The sequence below is a fragment of the Streptopelia decaocto genome (genome assembly GCF_964273445.1).
Source record: "Streptopelia decaocto genome assembly, chromosome: 5".
In the NCBI taxonomy this organism is placed as follows: domain Eukaryota; kingdom Metazoa; phylum Chordata; class Aves; order Columbiformes; family Columbidae; genus Streptopelia; species Streptopelia decaocto.
The window spans coordinates 4,426,120-4,444,684 of NC_138659.1; the positions used below are offsets into that span (position 1 = coordinate 4,426,120).

The following is an 18,565-nucleotide window of genomic DNA, read 5'->3' on the forward strand; positions in this document are numbered from 1 at the left end:
AGAAGGGAAAAAAAAACTAGAGAAGGGAGAGCTCACGGGAGCACGGGCACCTGCTTCCCTCTCACACGGAAATTAAACAGCGAGCAAGGGAGAGGCAAACGTGTGCATGTGTAAAAATAGAAATCGAGGGGGGAAAATACCCCCTTCGGAAGGGCTTGAAGGTTTTGACAGTGAGCCCAGCGCTGGTTTTTGCTTGGGAAAGGCATGGGGTTAGATTAAAGGGGTGCGTGTTCGGGGGACTGTGGGACGCATCTGAGCATCGCAGCCGTTGTTCGTGGCCCTGGAAAGAGAAGAAGGTGGTGATCAGTGGATACCGTTACCCGTTTGTGGTGTAACACAGCAAAGCCACAGCTCTCTTTGGTGGTTGTTAATCTCCAGCTAAACCCAAGGAGGGGGAGATGCACCCACCTCGCTGCAACCTCAGTGACTCGGCTCTGCAGCACATCTGCTGGGGCCATCGTGCTGTTTTGTGTCCTCATGTATCCAAGTGCTGATGGTAGGTCTGATTTTGGGGTGGTGCCAACATTTGCCTGTTTTCCAGCATGGTTGGAGGCATCTTCCTCTTCTCCCTGAACCTCCAGTTTCCACGGGAGCAGCCAAAATTGAACCGGTCCATTCTTGCCTGTGTGGCGAGGCAACCATGGTTGCTGCGACTCATCCGTGAAGTATGATTGTGGGTTTTCCTTGGTGTCGTACCCAGCTGTCCCGCTCTGCCGGCCATGGTGCTGTGCTGGGGAAATCCTGCTTCCGTTGGCCCCGCAGGGCCTGTCCCTGGGGGACAGCACCACAGGACACAAGCCCATCCTTCCCAGGGCTGGAGGGGTAAGTCAGCCACATGTAGATGCTCCCTGGTAGCTGTCTGCCATGTCGCCATGTGTCTCTGCCTTTGAGGCACTAATCAGGAGCAGCTTGTGTATCTCTTTGTTGGGAGCTGGTTGCAGACATCACCATAACCCAGCCTGGGTCTCGATTGCCCCGTGATGCAGCCAAAAATGCCAGGGCACCACGAGAAGGCAGCCCTGTTCAAACAGATGTGACCTGCAGCTGAGGCGAGGGCAGGGCCACTTGTCCCAGACTGGGAAAGGCACTGGGCATGTGTCCTCCAGCCTCTTGTCTCTGCTCCCACCCCTGCAGTGCTCTGCTCGTCTGCCTGACCCCAAACCCAGACCCCCAATCCTGCCGGCAGCCCCCATCCTAGAGCTGCTTTATGCAGTTTATGGCTCTGCTTGTCCCCTCTCCCGGGCCAGCGCTGCCCTGTGCACGCTCCAGCTCTATTTCCCAGCCCTCCAGGGGCCCAGACCTGTAGCTTTGTTCTGCTTGTGGCCAAACCCAGGGCTTGGACCCAGGTCTCCACAGCATTAACCCAGTGTACCGCCAGCCGCAGAGCACACAGCAGTCGAGAACATTTTATCCAGGATAATCCCTAGCCTGGGAGCAAGGCAGAGACTGTTCTTGTTCAAACACAGGGAAATGTGAAGCCTAAACCGCTTGGCACTTTGACACTCCAGAGCCAGACACACTGGCGTGTTCCTATTGCAGCCTAAGCCAGGGCTCGTGTGAACCCTCCCCAGTGGCCGGGCCACCTCCCCACTGCCCAGCGGGGTCACAGTGTCCAAATGCACCCCGGAGAAGGGCTCTTGGTGGCTGCAGGGTCCATCCTGCCCCTCCTGAAGTTAAGAGGAGTTTTGACAGCCCATTTGCACGGCTGTGGCTGAGTGGGGTTATTGCTGGGACGTGGGCGGGCTGGGGCTGCTCAGATGTGTCTGGGTGGGAAGAAGGGCCAGGCATGAGATCACTGCATGCCTCAGTTTCCCTTTTGCAGTGCTCCTATGGACAGAGCTCTGATGGCATGGGCTGCTTTTTTTAAGAAGGAGAAAGCACGTACAGTTATGCTGTGTCCTCCACATCTTACCTTTCCAAAACCAGACCATTCACATTTTTGTGTGTTTAATTTACTGCTTGTGGATGTTTTAACAACCAGCTTTACAGATGGGCTGAGTTGGACACCGGCTGGGCTTGCCAAGGGCAGCTCAGCAAAGCCAGCTGGGGCTGGGAAAGGTGGCTTATGTGCCGAGGGCTCCCTGCTCGTCCAAGGACGTGTGAGAAGGTGGCTTTGTTCTCTGAAGAACCTCCACGTGGCATTGCATGAAGAGGGCAGAGCACCAGGCAGGGTCTCAGCACCTTTTTGGTAATGTGGCAGGATTGCATCCAGATCCCGTCCTCCCACTTCAGGGTGCTGGCAATGGCAGGAATTTCCAAGGGCAGCACTTCTTTCCACCTGAGTGGGGCCAGACCCATTCGTGGTGTCCCCACGTTCGATGTGTCAGCCCCTTTCTTCCCCCAGCAGCTCTTGTGGGATTTGTGCTCCAGAGAGGGACGGTCTCTGGGAAAGGGCATCGCTCACATCTTCTCCTGCATCCTCCCACGTCCAAATCCCAGCCAAACCACCTCCTGCTTGGTGGCGCTGCTGATTTGCTTGGCAGAGGACAAACACCCTCTACTCTGGTCACCTCCACCCCTTAATTAATAGCACAGATTGTTTAAACCGAGGCTTCGGTGGGTGCCACATTAGGCTGAAGTTTTTGTGCACTTGGTGCCACTCAGGAGTGTTTGGGGAGCTCGGTGCACCGAGAAAAAGTAATTAAAAGTGAACAGTGTTAATGCTGTGTCTGGTCAGTCCGGAGGCCCCTCTTGCCACTGCGTTTGTAGAAATTAAATGCTTCTTATTAGCGGCGCAGCAGAGATCTGTAATACGCGTGGACAGAAAGGCAGGGATGGATGGAGTTGGTGTCAGGGCAGCAATTGCTTATCATGCCTTATCTGGGAATATGAAACTGTATTGCATGACATCCAGAGGCAGGCTGAATAGATATGCCAATTCATCTCGAGCCCGGGCTTTGACAAGCTAGACTGCCCTTGTTGAAAGGCATCAGTCAAACAAGAGCTGCTGGCTGCTTTTCCCTTTCTTAGACTTTCTCTCGCTCCCGCGCTCCCTCTCTCGCCGCCTCCCCTCCCTCCGCCTTTTTTTTTCTAAGCTTTTTCCACACAAAATTGAAAAGCTTTGGAAATAATAATAATAAAAGCCCCCCAAACTAATACCGTTTTAAGTACACCCCCCCCTCCCTCCCCAAATGGGATTGATAAGGAACCCCAGTGTATGAAGGCATGTTTAGATAACATTGAGAATATTATGGCAAGTGAGAGAAAGTAGGGGGGAAAAGCTTCCTGCCGCGTCTAAGCCGGGAAAGGCGACGGCACCCTGGCTAATACGAGTGTTTAATATTTGATGTGTTGGGATAAAGCAGGATCACCTTCGAATTGAATTGAGTGTCAGAATGAGAATCTATTACTGAAATTCTTGTGTGATTTGACAGCAAAGCAGACGATGTTATTCTTCACTAGTTACCGCAATCTTCTCCCCTACATCACTTAAATATTTTTTTCTTTGCTTGAGTAAACACACATTATCCCTTTTTTTCCCCCACTCCTTTCCTTTTCTCTCTCCCTCTTTTATACTTATTTTTTAATTTTTTTTCTTAAATCAAACCTGCCTTTCGCAGGGCTGATGGAGTAGATTGTTATTTCTTTATTTGTCCTATTAAATGGAATTCCTGATCGTTTAATCCTGCCTTTGTAAGTGATTTAAAAATACTTGAAAAGCCGTGAATGCGGCAGCACTTCTGACTAAACTGCTTAAAAGGGACACGTTACACCTGGGTTCAGCTCCTGCCTCCCGCCAGCCGGCAGGGTGGCAGGATCCAGCGCCACCGGTGCTGAGCCGTCCCGGGCTCCGTGTCTCCGTCCTGCTGGACCAGCTTTCCTCTTCCATCCCTCCCCTGCCAGCCGGGGCTTGGCAAGCCGCTTATTCATTACCTGCCTCTTCTTTAATTGCATTCAGCCCCGATCCAGCAGCTTTGCTGCTAAATGATTTGGTGGTGGGGTCGAGCCTTGCTTGTCTTGTGTTGTGCCAGAAAGTCTGCATGGTGAGAAATCCCAGCAAGATGCATCCACGTACCATCCTTGAAGTGGGATTCGGGTGACGTGCAATTAAAGCAGGATGTCAAGGGACCACGCTGGAGCCCTCTATGTCCTGGGTGCCATGTGGGGCTGGCCTCAAAGGCACCCACAGCCCCAAAACCTTACAGTGTGGCACTGAAAACATTTTAAGCTGTGTTTAAAATTGCTGGTAGGCATGACCTCTTCTTTTTTACTTCCCACCATACAAAGTAATACAGAACATTGACACCCCATCATGGCAGCAACGGAATGAGGGGCGTTAGAGGGAAGTACTTATTTTGGGTGGACGTGGTGCACAGCTGATATGACAGGAGGAGAAAGATGCCTTTGCTGTCGCAGTAATTTTTCCACTGCAGAAATGCCAGGGGGGCTGGCTCCAATGGGCAGCTCCCATGCCCAGCCTGAGCCTGGGGGAGAACAGTGGAGCACCTCCCTTATGAAGAAAGGCTGAGGGAGCTGGGTCTCTTTAGTTTGGAGGAGACTGAGGGGTGACCTTATTAATGTTTATAAATATATAAAGGGTGAGTGCCACGAGGATGGAGCCAGGCTCTTCTCGGTGGCAAACAATGATAGGACAAGGGGTAATGGGATCAAACTGGAACACAAGAGGTTCCACTTAAATTTGAGAAAAAACTTCTTCTCAGTGAGGGTGGCAGAGCCTGGCCCAGGCTGCCCAGGGGGGTTGTGGAGTCTCCTTCTGTGCAGACATTCCAACCCGCCTGGACACCTTCCTGTGTAACCTCACCCAGGCGTTCCTGCTCCAGCAGGGGGATTGGACTAGATGATCTTTTGAGGTCCCTTCCAATCCCAAACATACTGTGATACTGTGATACTTGCCAAAGCCAAGGGCAGGTGGGCAGATCCCTTGGATCTCTTTCTATCCATTTTAAAACATGTTTTTCTCAGGCATGTTTTTTTTAAATTCTTAATGAAAACTTTCAGGAAAAAAAACACCATTTGTTTTAATTCCTTAGTACCCACTCTTCAGCATCTTCTCGAACCACTGAGCCCCTTTGCTCCTGGAAGGATTTTTTTCCAAAAGTATTTTCTCCCTGCCTGAAAGTGTCCATATTAATATTAAAATTACAATTAGCAGGTGAAACATTTAAAACCTCGTGATGGGACATGGAAAACAACAGCATTGCCGGGCTGGGCAGGGCAGGAGGAGGCTCTGTGCCAGTCCTGGCGGTTCTTGCTGCCGTGGTTTGTGGACACGCGTGTGCTGTTGCAGAGCGCTGGCTCTGTTGTCGTTGTCACCTTGTCCTAGCAGAGCTCCAGCAGCTCGGTGAGGACCAGCCCCATCCCTCCCTGTGCGTGTGGGAGGGATTTGTGGGGCTCCCTGTGGAAGTGGGTGTCCTGGCCTCTGTGCAGGTGCCCTGTTTACATGATGGGGGATGCTAAATCTTGCCTTAATGTGACTGCCAAACAGCGTTTTTTGTGAAGTGTGCCGGGCACTTCCCCATAAATAAATGATGAAGCATTATTCAGTCCACTTAGATCAATACATCAGCTTGACAAGTTCTAGTTCTGGGAATTTTCTGACCCCCTGGAACATCTTCTCTGCAGCTGTGCTGCTGATAAACCGCGGTATGTAGCCCAAACGAGCTCCAGGGAGCAGAGCGTCAGGACCCGGCTGTGTTGGCGCTGCCAGCTCTCCGGCCCCGTTGCCGGACAGGGGCTGGTTTGCACTGGGATTGCAGCAAGGGCAGGTAGGGCAAACTTGGTGCAACCCGCATTCTTGCCCTGCACTCAGCACCATGGCACTGCCCAGCCTTGCTGGTGCGCCCTCCGTATGCTCCTGTCTCAGCCGAGAGGACCGTCTTTGAGCCCCAGCGCTCCTAAAAGTGGTCCATGGAGCTCTTGTTTCAAGGCTCTTCACAAACTGAGACAGATGCATCGTGGCCACCAGGAAATTTGTGACCCGGTGCAACAGGAGAATGATCTCAGACTCTTTGCTCTGTCATAAAGCCAGCCCCGAATGCTGTGATTCTGCACACGCAGCATCTCCCTGCCCCAGGCTGCTGGACACTGTCTTATCACCTAGTAGCTCCCTGCTTCTATTTTTTGCGTTTTCTGCAGGTTATGTGAAGTACAGGTTACCTAAGGACCAACCCCCCATACTGGCACCTTTAACAAGAGTGTGGTGCTGGCTCTGTGCATGGAAACACAGTATGTTCCCAATCTGCTGCCATTAGCTCACATTTATCATGGGAGTCTCTGCTTACCTTTGATTCGAGATCCCTGCATCAGGGACCAAGGGCAGTATTTGTCTGTGAACTGCTGCGTATGCCTATGGGATTGTATAAGTAAATAAATATAATTAATAATCATCTGACTTCAGAGCAGCATTGGCAGGGAGGTAAATGTAGCCTTCATAGAATTACAAACAAAATCAGGAGAAAAGGGAGACCTTTCTAAGAGCTGGTTTGAATGGAAATAATTGTGTTCAAGCTGCTTCAATATTATTCTGCAAACTTCGTTTGAGTTTTTTTTTTTTTTTAGCAGATCAGGGGCATTGAGTTTGTTTCTAAATCAGAATTTTGACCAAAACCATTCTAAAATAGCTTTTTAAAAAGATGCCTGCGTTTTTTATCAATTAAGAGGCAGATAAAATGCCAGGGGTCCTGGCCCTGCTTTGGTGTCTGACCTAGAAGGGAGCAACCCGGTCCCTGCAACACTGCGACTGAAGCAGAGGGAGGGACAAATCAACATGATTCCTGGCAAAGAGGCTTTTATGGCATTTGTTTAAATCCATCAGCTTGCGAGCAAACCAGGGGCACCTCAGACTTTGTCACAGTTTGCTGTAGGGATAAGCACTGAAGGGGCAGGGATCTGTGCCACTGCCAGTAGCCGTGCGGGGCTGGAGGGATGGAGCAGCCAGCAGAAGAGCGGCTGCGATGGCACCGGTTTGCCGGCGGCTGCGATGGCACCGGTTTGCCGGCGGCTGCGATGGCACCGGTTTGCCGGTGGCTGCGATGGCACCGGTTTGCCGGCGGCTGCGATGGCACCGGTTTGCTGGTGTCTGCGTTGGTACCGGTTTGCCGGTGGCTGCGATGGCACTGGTTTGCTGGTGGCTGCGATGGCACCGGTTTGCTGGTGGCTGCGATGGCACCGGTTTGCCGGTGGCTGCATTGGCACCGGTTTGCCGGTGGCTGCGATGGCACCGGTTTGCTGGTGGCTGCGTTGGCACCGGTTTGCTGGTGGCTGCGTTGGCACCGGTTTGCTGGTGGCTGCGATGGCACCGGTTTGCTGGTGGCTGCGATGGCACCGGTTTGCCGGTGGCTGCGTTGGCACCGGTTTGCTGATGGCTGCATTGGCACCGGTTTGCTGGTGGCTGCGTTGGCACCGGTTTGCTGATGGCTGCGTTGGCACCGGTTTCCCGGCGGCTCTGGTGATCCGGGGGCCACAGCCACCCCGGCGGGCTGGGGAGCCCTGCCCTGTGGAGCCTCCAGCACTTCTCGCCTCGCTTTAACAGTCAGAAGAAGAACTTTCCTGTTTAAAGATTAAACGTTGTCTTTAAATATTAAACAGCAAAGCTCCTCACTCTTGATTGCGTGGCTGCTGCCGGCAGGCGGCTCAGAATTGCCAATTTTAATTGAAAAACTTTGTTTTCCAATGCAGCCCAGCGATGGCTCCTCCTCCCGTGTGGGCTGCCTGGCCTGTCCCCTGCCCTGCCGTCACCTCTGCCTGCATTTCCCGCTGCATGCAGCAAAGTGACGGTCCCTGCCAGCCCCCAAGTGCGAGCGGCCTCGTCTGGGACTGATCAATGCCCCTGGCACTTCCTTCCAAAACCCCAGGAAAAACAATTAAAACCCGATCGATCCAGCAAGCAGCTTTGAATATGCATAAGTGCACACTTGACCTTCAGTGGTCAGGCCAGCTTCCACCCCGGCTGCTTAGCTAGTTTGCTCAGGTATTGCTGCTGTTCTGAATGACCTTGGTTAGGAAAGCAAATAGCGATGTAGAGATGGGCCCAGTGCTGATCCCGGAGCCAGGGCACGCACTGACCGCTGCTGCGGGGCCAGGGGAGGCAGGCGGGGTTGGCACTGGTGCCCAGCTGCCAGGAGCTTTCCAGAGCTGCCCCTGAGGCTTTCCCGGGATCCGAGGGATGTGTCTGGGCTGGGAAGGCAGCCTGTGATGTGAAAGCTCAGAGCCTGCCTTGCTCCGGTGTGGGGACAGCCCTGCTCCCTCCCCATCCTTCGCGTTCTCCCTCAAAGTGTGCGGTGACACCCCTTCCCCAGGGTTGCCCCCCGCTGCCATTGACACCAGGCCTGGATCAGCTGGTGCTGAGTGTGGGGACCTTCCTGTGGTGCACCTGGGCTTGCTCTTTGGGACGGAGCCCAGGAGAGGGAGCCACATGCAGAGCTGCTGCCGCCATCCCCCAGAGCCACCCAGCAGGTGGGTGGGGGGGTCCCATCCTGCACCCCAACTCCCCAGCTCCCCCCTGCCCCGCAGCTGGCCAGCCTCCATCCCAGCCATGGCCATAGAGATCCCAGAGCATGTTTGTTGAAGGCAAAGGAAACCTCCCCGTTGTGTACACAAAGTGTAAGTTCAGTGAATTATGCATAGACTTAATTAGGAGTTTTAATTGCTAATCATCTCCCAACAGGATTAGCAATGCTGTCTATTAATTATCTGTGGAGCCCTCTGTTTTGCTAAGGCAGGAGTAACAAAGCAGCATGAATGGTTGCGTAGGGCAGTAATAAATTAACTCCCCGAAGCCCCGTTGCTCCCAGGGGGATGCCAGTGGTGGGGGCCAACCCTGCCCACGCTGGGCAGAGCAGCAGGTAGCAGGGGCAGAGGGACCAGCAGCAGGTCCCGGTGACAGGCGGGGGCTGGTGGGGTGGCAGGGGGACCGCTAAGCTCCCCTCGCCCTGTTCAACCCATTTCCCACTGCAGAGAGCATCTCCCGCGGCGTTTGCAGCCTGCAGAGGGTGTCGGCAGTGCCCTGCTGCGCCGTGGCCGCGGCGAGCGATGATCCCCGCTGCAGGAGGGAGATAGGGGCTGCTGGATTGACCTGATCTCATCTGGGGACAATGGCCCTCACGGCAGCAGAGATAGCGCCGGCGTGAGCGACGCTAAGCCCGTGCGCCCTTCTTACTGCTCACAATGCGGCGCCGAGCTTAATTCCTCAAGATGAAGAAGATACGTGGCTGTCAGGCTGTAATTACAGCCGTGCGTGTGACACGGGGGCCTGGCTGCTTTCACGTTTGCGTTGTCTGGTGGGTTTCTGTGCCGCTCGGGTTGCCGGCTGCCTCGCTCTTGCTGGGAGCCCTGCCCGGGGCCGCGGCAGGGATGGAGCAGCCCCTCCGGCCAGGCTGCGGGCTCTGTGCCATGGGGCGGGCAGTGCTGGCTCCCAGTGGGTTTCTCCCGGTGATGGAGAGCCCTGAGGCAACTGGATGGACAGGAGAGGGAAGGCTGGGAGAACCGTGCTTGTTGGACAGCAAGGGGGCTTCTGGCCAGGCCATCCTGGTCACTGGCACTCCTTTCCAAATTCCCTTGACTTGTGCTGCCAACCCCATCCTTGGTGAAGCAGGAATGGGGGGATGATGTTGGAGCAACCCAGGAACAAGTGGGAGGAACTCGCAGCTCCCAGCTTGCTCCAGCATGGCAACGGTGGCCTCAGGTGATGCCAATCTGGCACGGTGCCCAGCAAACCCCGTGAGGGTTGTCACCTGTACAAGGCTTGGGGACAGGCCCTTGTCACCTCTTCTCTGAGGAGCATCAGGTGGGACAGACCAGGGTGAGGGTGCTTTGTGCAGGTGACTCCAGAACTGCTGTGAGAGCGGTGCCCGCGTCCGCACTGAACACAGCGAACGCAGACCCACGCCGGCCCCGGGAGCAGCCAGGCCTAGGCGAGCACAGCTGGCAGCGAGGTTCTCCCCCAAAAACGGGTCTGCGCGTGGGCTGTGCAACTGCTCTGACCCTCTGCTTCTCTCTTCCAGGCATACAGCTTTGCCATGGGGAGTTGGCCAAAGAACGGGCTCTTAGACATGAACAAAGGACTGAACCTACAGCACATAGGGAGGCCTCACAGCGGGATAGGTGAGTGATGCCGCCCCGCGCCTTTCCTGTCCCCACGGCTGCTGCTCCAGGCTGCTGGGACGTGCCTCAGCTCCGAGAGCTGGTCCAGGCTGGGGAGCCAAGAGCCAGCCAAAGAGCTGCGGGGCCTCTGGCTGGTGGAAGGGACAAAGATGTGTCAGGGCAGGGTGGGGACTTGGGATGAGCTCTCTGTTCTTGGCACATCCCAGTGTGCCAAGTACACCCGCCCATCCCTCTGGCTGCAGAACCGCTCCTCCCTTTGGTCACTCTGGCAGCACTCGGGCTGGGGGTGGACGTGGGCAGCACCAGGGCTTGTGCGGTGCCTGGAGCGCAGGGCAGGGGTCCCTGGGCTGGGTGGGATGTTCTCCCTGCCAGGCCAGGCCTCCAGCTGCTCTGGATGCTGCATTGGCCCTTGGAAAGTAGGCTCTGCCAGGCAGCACAGCCTCGGGCACTGGCTGGAAACACGCTGCAGGGTGAAGATGTGTGGCTCCAGCTGGAGAATTTGCTCACATGTGTGATGAGTTTCATGGTCCCTCAGCCTGCCCGAAGATAAACACCTGAGACTACCATGCACAGTGGCAGAGCTTCGCGTTTCGCTTAGCTCCTCCACACCAGGGATCAAAGTGATACGAGGATGGAGACCTGGCCCGAGATACTGAGGCCATGTATCTGCCTGCTGCTTAAGGCTGGGGGCACAGAGCTGGAGCAGCAGCTGGGATTTACTGGGCTGTAGGCAGGGCTGTAATTCAGGGCTGCATCTCTCTTGCCTGTCGTGTGTCTGTGTGGGGCGCTGGATCATCTCTTGGAGACCGGTAGTCAGGTGTTCCCTCTGACTCCCAGCCCTTCATCCACGGTGACTTGTGAGCATTAAAGTTTGAAAGGAGGTAAGATTTACTTGGAAAAGTCACCGGCTACCTGGGCCTTGAGGAAGCTGTTTAATATCGTTTCAAGACTTTAACCATTAAACTCTCCAATCAATCCAAGTTAAGGAGATGAATTATTTAAAGCTCACCAGCTTTTAATTAGCAAGCTCCTTTTGAACTATGGATCTGGTTGCATTATTGACAGAGGTAGCATTAAAATTTGCTTCCTTGCCTGGGAGCAGATTTGCCTTGCTTGTGTGCTGTGTTGAGAGGATCACAGGGAGGGAGCGGGGACTGCAGGAGCTGTGTGTGTGTGTTCTGCTCTGGGGACTTGGGGCTTTCCTAGGGTCTCCTGGGGGATACAGGGTTGGGTTTTGCCTCGTCTTCCCTCATTTTGTTTATGCACAGGTGTCTCTGCTTTATGGAGTCAGAGAGATGCTCATGTCCCTTCCCGGTCCAATCCTTTAGGAGAGTTTAGCTACTTCATTTCTGCCAAATGCTTCTCCGTTTCTCCCTCCTGGGAGAAGGCCCCAGGCGATGCTGGTGTCTGGAAACATGCCTTGCCTGGCGTTTTGTCAGGGCACCACCCTCATGGACTCCTGGCCTCTTCATTTCCCAGCCTGCTGGATTTTCAGGTCCTAATCATGGATCAAGCGTTGGCTCTAGTGACAGCCCAAGAGGTCCCCAGGCCAGGAGCCAAGGAGGCGCTTCTCACTGCAGAGATAGGCTGGACTGGCGTCCTTTGGTCCAGCTCTGCTGTCTCATCCTGGAGCAGGTGCCATTCCTATACAGCCTTGTCCCCTCCTAGATCAGCCACTGGGTCCAGCGTAGGACAACGAAGATGATTAAGGGAGTGGAGCATCTCCCTTATGAAGGAAGGCTGAGGGAGCTGGGTCTCTTTAGTTTGGAGAAGAGGAGACTGAGGGTGACCTTATTAATGTTTATAAATATATAAAGGGTGAGTGCCATGAGGATGGAGCCAGGCTCTTCTCAGTGGCAAACAATGATAGGACAAGGGGTAATGGGATCAAGCTGCAACACAAGAGGTTCCACTTAAATTTGAGAAAGAACTTCTTCTCAGTGAGGGTGACAGACACTGGAACAGGCTGCCCAGGGGGGTTGTGGAGTCTCCTTCTCTGGAGACATTCAAACCCACCTGGACATGTTCCTGTGCGACCTCACCCAGGCGTTCCTGCTCCAGCAGGGGGATTGGACTAGATCATCTTTTGAGGTCCCTTCCGATCCCAAACATACTGTGATACTGTGATACTGTGACTGGGACAATTGCTGATGGTCACACTGTGACCTGAGCAGTCCATACCACTCTCCTTCTTCATGCTCTCGACTACTCTTGCTCCAGGGCTGAGAGAAGCCACCCGTTTCCCTGCCCGGTGCTGCCCTCCCCTTCACTCCCTGCTGAAAGGAGCCTGAGGTGGGTGTAACCAGGGTCAGCCTCTGATTTTCATGGCCATTGTGGGTTGCTGATGTCCAAAAGTCTGCAAACCAAAGGCAACACGTTCACCAGCCACAGGGGTTTCAGGAGCACCGTGCTGTGCAGCAGAGCCTCCGCATGGCCCCTATCCTGACAGCATGGGGAGCATTCTAGGGTGTTTCACACAGTCCTGTGAAACCTCTGCTTGCTTATGCAGGGACATGCAACATGGATATTTCCCTTCAAATCTGACAGAAAAATTGCAGTGGATGGCCCCTTGTTTTTGCAAACAATTTGCAAGGAATTTTGCTGTCTCGCCTGATCGGTCGTGTATTGCTTTGTTTTCAAATCACTCTCTGATTCACTGGCTCAGCAGATATCAGCTCCAAATCCCTGCACTTGACATGCTCTGGGACCAGTTCCGCTCCGTACTTCATCCTTTCCTTTGTCTTGTTCAAAATCCGGGGAGTTCAGGGCACTCGACATCCTGCACGGCCGAGGCCAAATTCTGGATGGGAACTTCACCTTTCTCAGGGCACAGTGGTGTCTCAAACCACATCCCCGTGACATACAGCGGGTCATACCCAGCAGCAAACTGCCGAACAGGGCTCGCGTTCTAGCTTTCATCTGGTTTCTACTCACGAGCAAGTGAGCTGCACGTCTTGTCGAGGGCTTAGAAAAGTGTTTTGTGTCATTAAACACACCAAAGTGTCTTTGCATACACTGAAATACAGCTGCCTTGGGGTGGGATGGGTGCAGGTCTGGTGCAGTTTTCTTGGGAGGGGAAAGGTAAAGGAAGGGGGGAAATGTCAGTATTTCAGCATGCTGACATGTGCCGGGCAGAATAAGGAGGTAGGAAAGTCCTGTTCCAGAGAATAAGGGTGCAGGAAATCTGTGGAAGATGGGGTGGGTGCAAAGGGGGAGAGAAACCTCTTCCTTCCTTCCTTCCTTCCTTCCTTCCTTCCTTCCTTCCTTCCTTCCTTCCTTCCTTCCTTCCTTCCTTCCTTCCTTCCTTCCTTCCTTCCTTCCTTCCTTCCTTCCTTCCTTCCTCCCTCCCTCCCTCCCTCCCTCCCTCCCTTCCTTCCTTCCTTCCTTCCTTCCCTCCCTTGGGTTGGTATTTCAGCTCTAAGGATTCCCTCTGTGCTGAATGTGGCTCTGAGGACCAGAGAGGACTTTTTTCTGCATCTTCCATCTCTCCTCAAACGTGCATTAAACGTGCATCAGCTCTAGCAGGGGCTGTAGGATCTTGGAGTGAAGAACTTCTTTTTGTGTGGCGTTTTCTTGGCCCTCAACAAAATGAAGTTGAGTCTTGCCAAGAAGTTACTCATCTAACGGACTTGTGCACGTTGCAGTTGTTAAAACGTGTTTGAGGTGCTGCTTGCCAAAAGAGAGCTGCAGCTTGTAATGGGGTCTTGTCTCTGTTCCACAAAGCCCAGTGCTCACGGGCTCCACACCAGCAGAGCCGTGTTCTTGCATTGGGGTGTCTCCACTGAGTCTCAGAAACTGATGTAAATCAGAAGGATTAAAATCCCAGGCTTTAGTTGTGATTTAGATGCGGCAGCAGGGCACCTGGATCCAGTAATTGATTTTTTTCTATCATCTTTTGCATTTCTTGTTTTGTTTTGTTCTCATCGGTTTCCCTGAAAAAGGTCAAGTTTTAGTGATCAGTACCTATTTAACTAAGTGCAGCCTTCCCTACCACCACTCAATTATTAAATCTGGTTATTCTTTTATTCACTGAATGTCCTGTATTTGCTTCATTTATTTTGATCCATTATGTAATATAATATGCCGTTAGTCTTAGTTTTTAGATATTTGTTACATTAGAAAAAAAGGTGAATAACTATTTGTTATTAAGGAGGTGGTGATGAAATTGTTACTCATTGTTTGAGTTGTGATGCTGTTGGATGAAAATCAGAATGCCATGCTAAACTACTTCAGCAGTAATTTGAATTGTTTTTATTAGTAAAATCCTGTTTGCACTGCATATACTCAATACAGAAGGGAAACTAAATTTCAGAGTAGTTTTTAGTTGAAAACACCTGGTGCATGAAGCCAAAGCGAGAAGCGATGGGTGAGCTGAAGGATTGTTTCTTGAAACCACCTTTCAAGATTTTAGAATTAGCACATTTCATGCTCTCCCAGGTTAGTTTGTTGGTTTTTTTGTTTCCCTGATTAGGGAAATGATAAAAGGCACACCTTCTGATTTTTAGTCCTTTTTTGTCTCTCAGCTCTGAACGAGCCAGTTATTGAACTGAAAATACACTGAAAAAAGGAAGAAGGGTCCAAATCTGCAGAAGTAGCTGCTGCTGGGAAAGTTAGTTTGTGATTTGTCATCTCTCCTTCCACCTCCAGTGCATTGACTGTCTTGAAAACATCATGTTACCCCTTGCTACTGGTCTTTTTTTAATCTAATTGAATTTAATTGATTCTTTAAAGTTTAGACTTTAGCACGCAGATTATTATGCTTTTCAGTTTAGTTCTCAGTGCGTGGTTTGTTTGTTTGTTTGTTTCTTTCTTTTTCGGGGGAAGAGGGCAGCCAGGCTGCTGTGCCTCTTGCTAACGAACCCGCAGCGCCCATCCCAGGCGACCAGGAGATCTGGTCCCGTATTAGCGCCCGTCTCAACACGATGCCCTTGCTGGGCTGTTTTACCCCAACTGGTGTAATCCCGTGAGCCTCCTAACGCGGGGTCACCGTCACCCCCATGCCCGTGGTCCCTGTGCTGTGCTCCCCCATGGACAAACCCTATGGGCAGGTCAGCGGCCCATGCGGTGAGCAGCCCCGCAAGCCACCCTGCCTTCCCAGCCCCATCTCCCTCTTTTCATTTACTGATTGGAAATCTTGGAAGGTTAGGGTGTGATATTGTTCCTGATCCGGAGCATTAATTAGGCCTCGGAAAGAAGAAGAGGAATTGCGTGTTTTTTAACAGCGAGGTTAATGGGATGCTCGCAGAGTAGACAGTTTTAATGAGCTTCAACTCGATGTGCAGTGAGTTTACTCTTTGTGTTAAAAGGGTCACACTGCAGTAGTTTGATGTGGATTGTCTCCTGGCCCCCAGTGTCATAGGTGAGCGGCTGTCAGAGTCCAGTCAGAGCGCATTTACTTAGTGACACGATTCTAATTAACTACCGCGAGCTGCCACCGCGGCGGGGAGCCGGGCCAGCGCTGCCGGGGTGACTCTGCCCGCCGGAGCCGTCCCCTCCCCGCACCGCTCTGCCTGCTCGGGCCCGGGCTGCTCTCCGCGCTGACATTGAGGAGAGGGCGGCGGGGGCCGCGCTCGCCGAGCGTGGTGGCAGGGGACAGGCCACCCGCCGTCACGGGTGCCTTTGGCTGTCAGCGCGGCTCTCCCCGCGGGAGCTCAGCAGGGGCTGATGAGGCTTCGCCTTGCCCTGTAAGGTGCTGGGAGCTTTTGGTCCTGGAAGCCTGTGGTTCTGGCAGCTTGCTGGCTTTATTTCAGCCTCCTCTCATTCTTGCCTGTTTTCCCTTTCCCCTTTTTCGTTTCGCTGGCTGCAGGGAAGCCTGCAGCCCCCAGCACCTGTGTGATCTGTGGTCACCCTTGGTGTCCCCCTGCCTCCTCTGCAGTGGGGAAGGGGTAACAAGGGGACAGTGACAGCGTTCTGTGAAACTCCCTTTCGTTTGTTTTGACCACTTTTTATCTGATCCCAAGTGGCCCTGACTGGCAGAGCCAGTCTCGCCCTCCCCATCCCTCCCAGGGAACTGTCTTGGAGAGGGACCCTGCACTCACCCAGAGCTGGCACACCCCGTTCTTCTTTGGCTCTTGGTTTCTCAGCAGCGGTGGCACCCAGCTGGTCTGTGCCTGGGGACAGTGCCATTTGCACCGCACTGTCTTTTTGCCAAGGGATGCCAAGAGCAAGAGCAGAGCACAGGGCTGCCTCGGGGCCACTGCCCCGCACACAGCAGACCCAGCCCAAGGCAGAAGGGGAAAGACTCCAAGTTAAATAATTAAAAGAGACTTAAGTAAAAATCATCAGAAATGTCATCAAATGAGCAGTGTCATTTTGAATTAGCACTTGTAAAGGTCAGGCGGATCCAGAACAGGTGGAACGGCTGCGTGCCGGGTGTCGCGGCCAGGCAGCGTGTCCCGGCACCCAGGGAGGAGGGTGCAGGGACCGACCAGCCACTCCGGGCACCCCGGACCATGGGGACAGGGCAGCAGGAGGGGGACAAGGGTGCTGCCACAAGTACGGGCCGTGCATCCTGAGGAGGGGCGGGGAGGAAGGGGTGGCCGGTTAGAGGACACGCGTCTGTCAGAGTCCAGTCAGAGCACATTAACGTGGTGACATGATTCTAATTAACTACCGTGAGAGGTGTCACAGCTGGAAAAGCAGTGAGCGGAGACGAGCTTTTAAAAAAAGAAAAAAGCAATGTGACAGTCTTTTTTTTCCTCTTTCTTTTTCTTTTCTTTTCCCTTTTTTTTTTTTTTTTTTACTCTTGTATGCTCTCTCCCCTCCATGTGGGAGTGGATCTAAAGATAATTAGGATGTCTGGCTGCCTGGGAACCTGAGCCGGGGCTCTTTTGCTTTCAGTCATTTAAGTTTTCGACATCTCTCTGAAGGGACTTGGTGGCGCAGTGGATTACTGCGTGCCAGAGTGACAGAACACTCTTCTAATCGTAAACCCTTTTTAGAAAGGATTCTGCTCTCCCTTTTTCCCCAGGAGCAGCGGGGGGTATGTTCTGATCACTGCAGCTCTGTTCCCATACATGCTACAATGGGAAACTCAAGGTCTTTCAGCTGTTTCCTGCAGTTAACAAAAGAGGCACAGAAGAAAGAAAGGAAGGATGATTGAGTGTTTGTGTTGACTGCACTCACCCCCGTCCTACCCTGCCCAAAGTCGGTTGTGCACCCACTGGGGTGGGGACACGCGCGCCCACCCGACCCTGCTCCATCCCGGGGGTGTGATGGGTTCCTCACATCTTGCCCCTCGCCTGAGGGCTCCTGGTCCCCAAAGAGAGTGGCCTTTGGAGGGGGGGGTGAGATGCGCTGCAGAGCTTTGGCTGCCTGAGAAAAGTCAAGGTGCTGCTTGCGCTCCTCCCAGCCCCAGGGCAGGCGGCGGCGGTGCCCATTTGGTTGGGGTGTTTGCAGCACCAGTGGCAGGCTGAAGGTTTAAGAGGGATTTTGGATTGTCTGCTGTTCGCAGTGCCGCGGTGCCTGGGGGCCCAGCTGCAGATTGGGGTAGGTGCATCTCAAGCACCAGACGTGGCTGTTCCCCAAGACAGCACTGGCGTTGTCCTGGAGCAGACCTTCAGCATGGCTGCTGCTAGAGCGCCCTTCCACCGGCTTCTGCTTTTAGACTGTCTCTCTTGGGAAGAAGAGCAGATTGGACCAGGGGATCAGTGCACCCTCAGTAAGTTTGCAGATGACACCAAGTTGGGTGGGAGTGTTGATCTGCTTGAGGGTAGGAGGGCCATACAGAGGGATCTGGACCGGCAGGATTGTTGGGCCAAGGCAAATTGTATGAGGTTCAACAAGGCCAAGTACTGGGTGCTGCACTTGGGTCACAACAGCCCCAGGCAGCACTACAGGCTCGGGGAAGAGTGGCTTGAAAGCTGCCAGACAGAAAAGGATCTGGGGGTCCTGGTGACAGCACCATGTGCCAGGGTGGCCAAAAAGGCCACCAGCATCCTGGCTTGTATCAGGAGTAGTGTGGCCAGCAGGACCAGGGCAGTGACCGTTCCCCTGTACTGGGCACTGGTGAGGTTCCACCTCGAATCTTATCTTCAGTTTTGGGCTTCTCGCTACAGGAAAGACATTGAGGTGCTGGAGAGAGTTCAGAGAAGGGCAATGAAGCTGATGAGGGGTCTGGAGAACACATCTTATGAGGAGCAGCTGAGGGAACTGGGGCTGTTTAGCCTGGAGAAAAGGAGCCTGAGGGGAGATTATCGCTGTCTACAACTACCTGAAAGGAGGTTGTAGTGAGGTGGGTGTCAGTCTCTTTTCCCAGGTAAGTGATGAGACAAGAGGAAATGGCTTCAAGTTGCACCAGGAGAGGTTTAGGTTGGATATTAGGAAAAATTCCTTTGCAGAAAGAGTTGTCAGGCATTGGAACAGGCTGCCCAGGGAAGTGCTTGAGTCACCATCCCTGGAGGCGTTTAAAAGACATGTAGATGTGGCTCCTGGGGACATGATTTAGTGGTGGAGTTGGCAGTATTAGGTTAACAGTTTGACTCGATGATCTTAAAGGTCTTTT

General features: G+C 53.3%; 1 protein-coding gene across 3 annotated transcripts in view; it reads left to right on the forward strand.

The window, feature by feature from the left end:
• The window catches only part of ERI3 (ERI1 exoribonuclease family member 3), a 138,003-nt gene that overhangs the window by 89,854 nt on the left and 29,584 nt on the right, over window positions 1-18,565 (forward strand). For all 3 annotated transcript variants that reach the window (XM_082052442.1, XM_082052443.1, XM_082052444.1), the window contains exon 7: window positions 9,963-10,062. In XM_082052442.1, coding sequence (XP_081908568.1) covers window positions 9,963-10,062 — 100 coding nt within the window. The remainder of the gene's footprint in view (window positions 1-9,962; window positions 10,063-18,565) is intronic.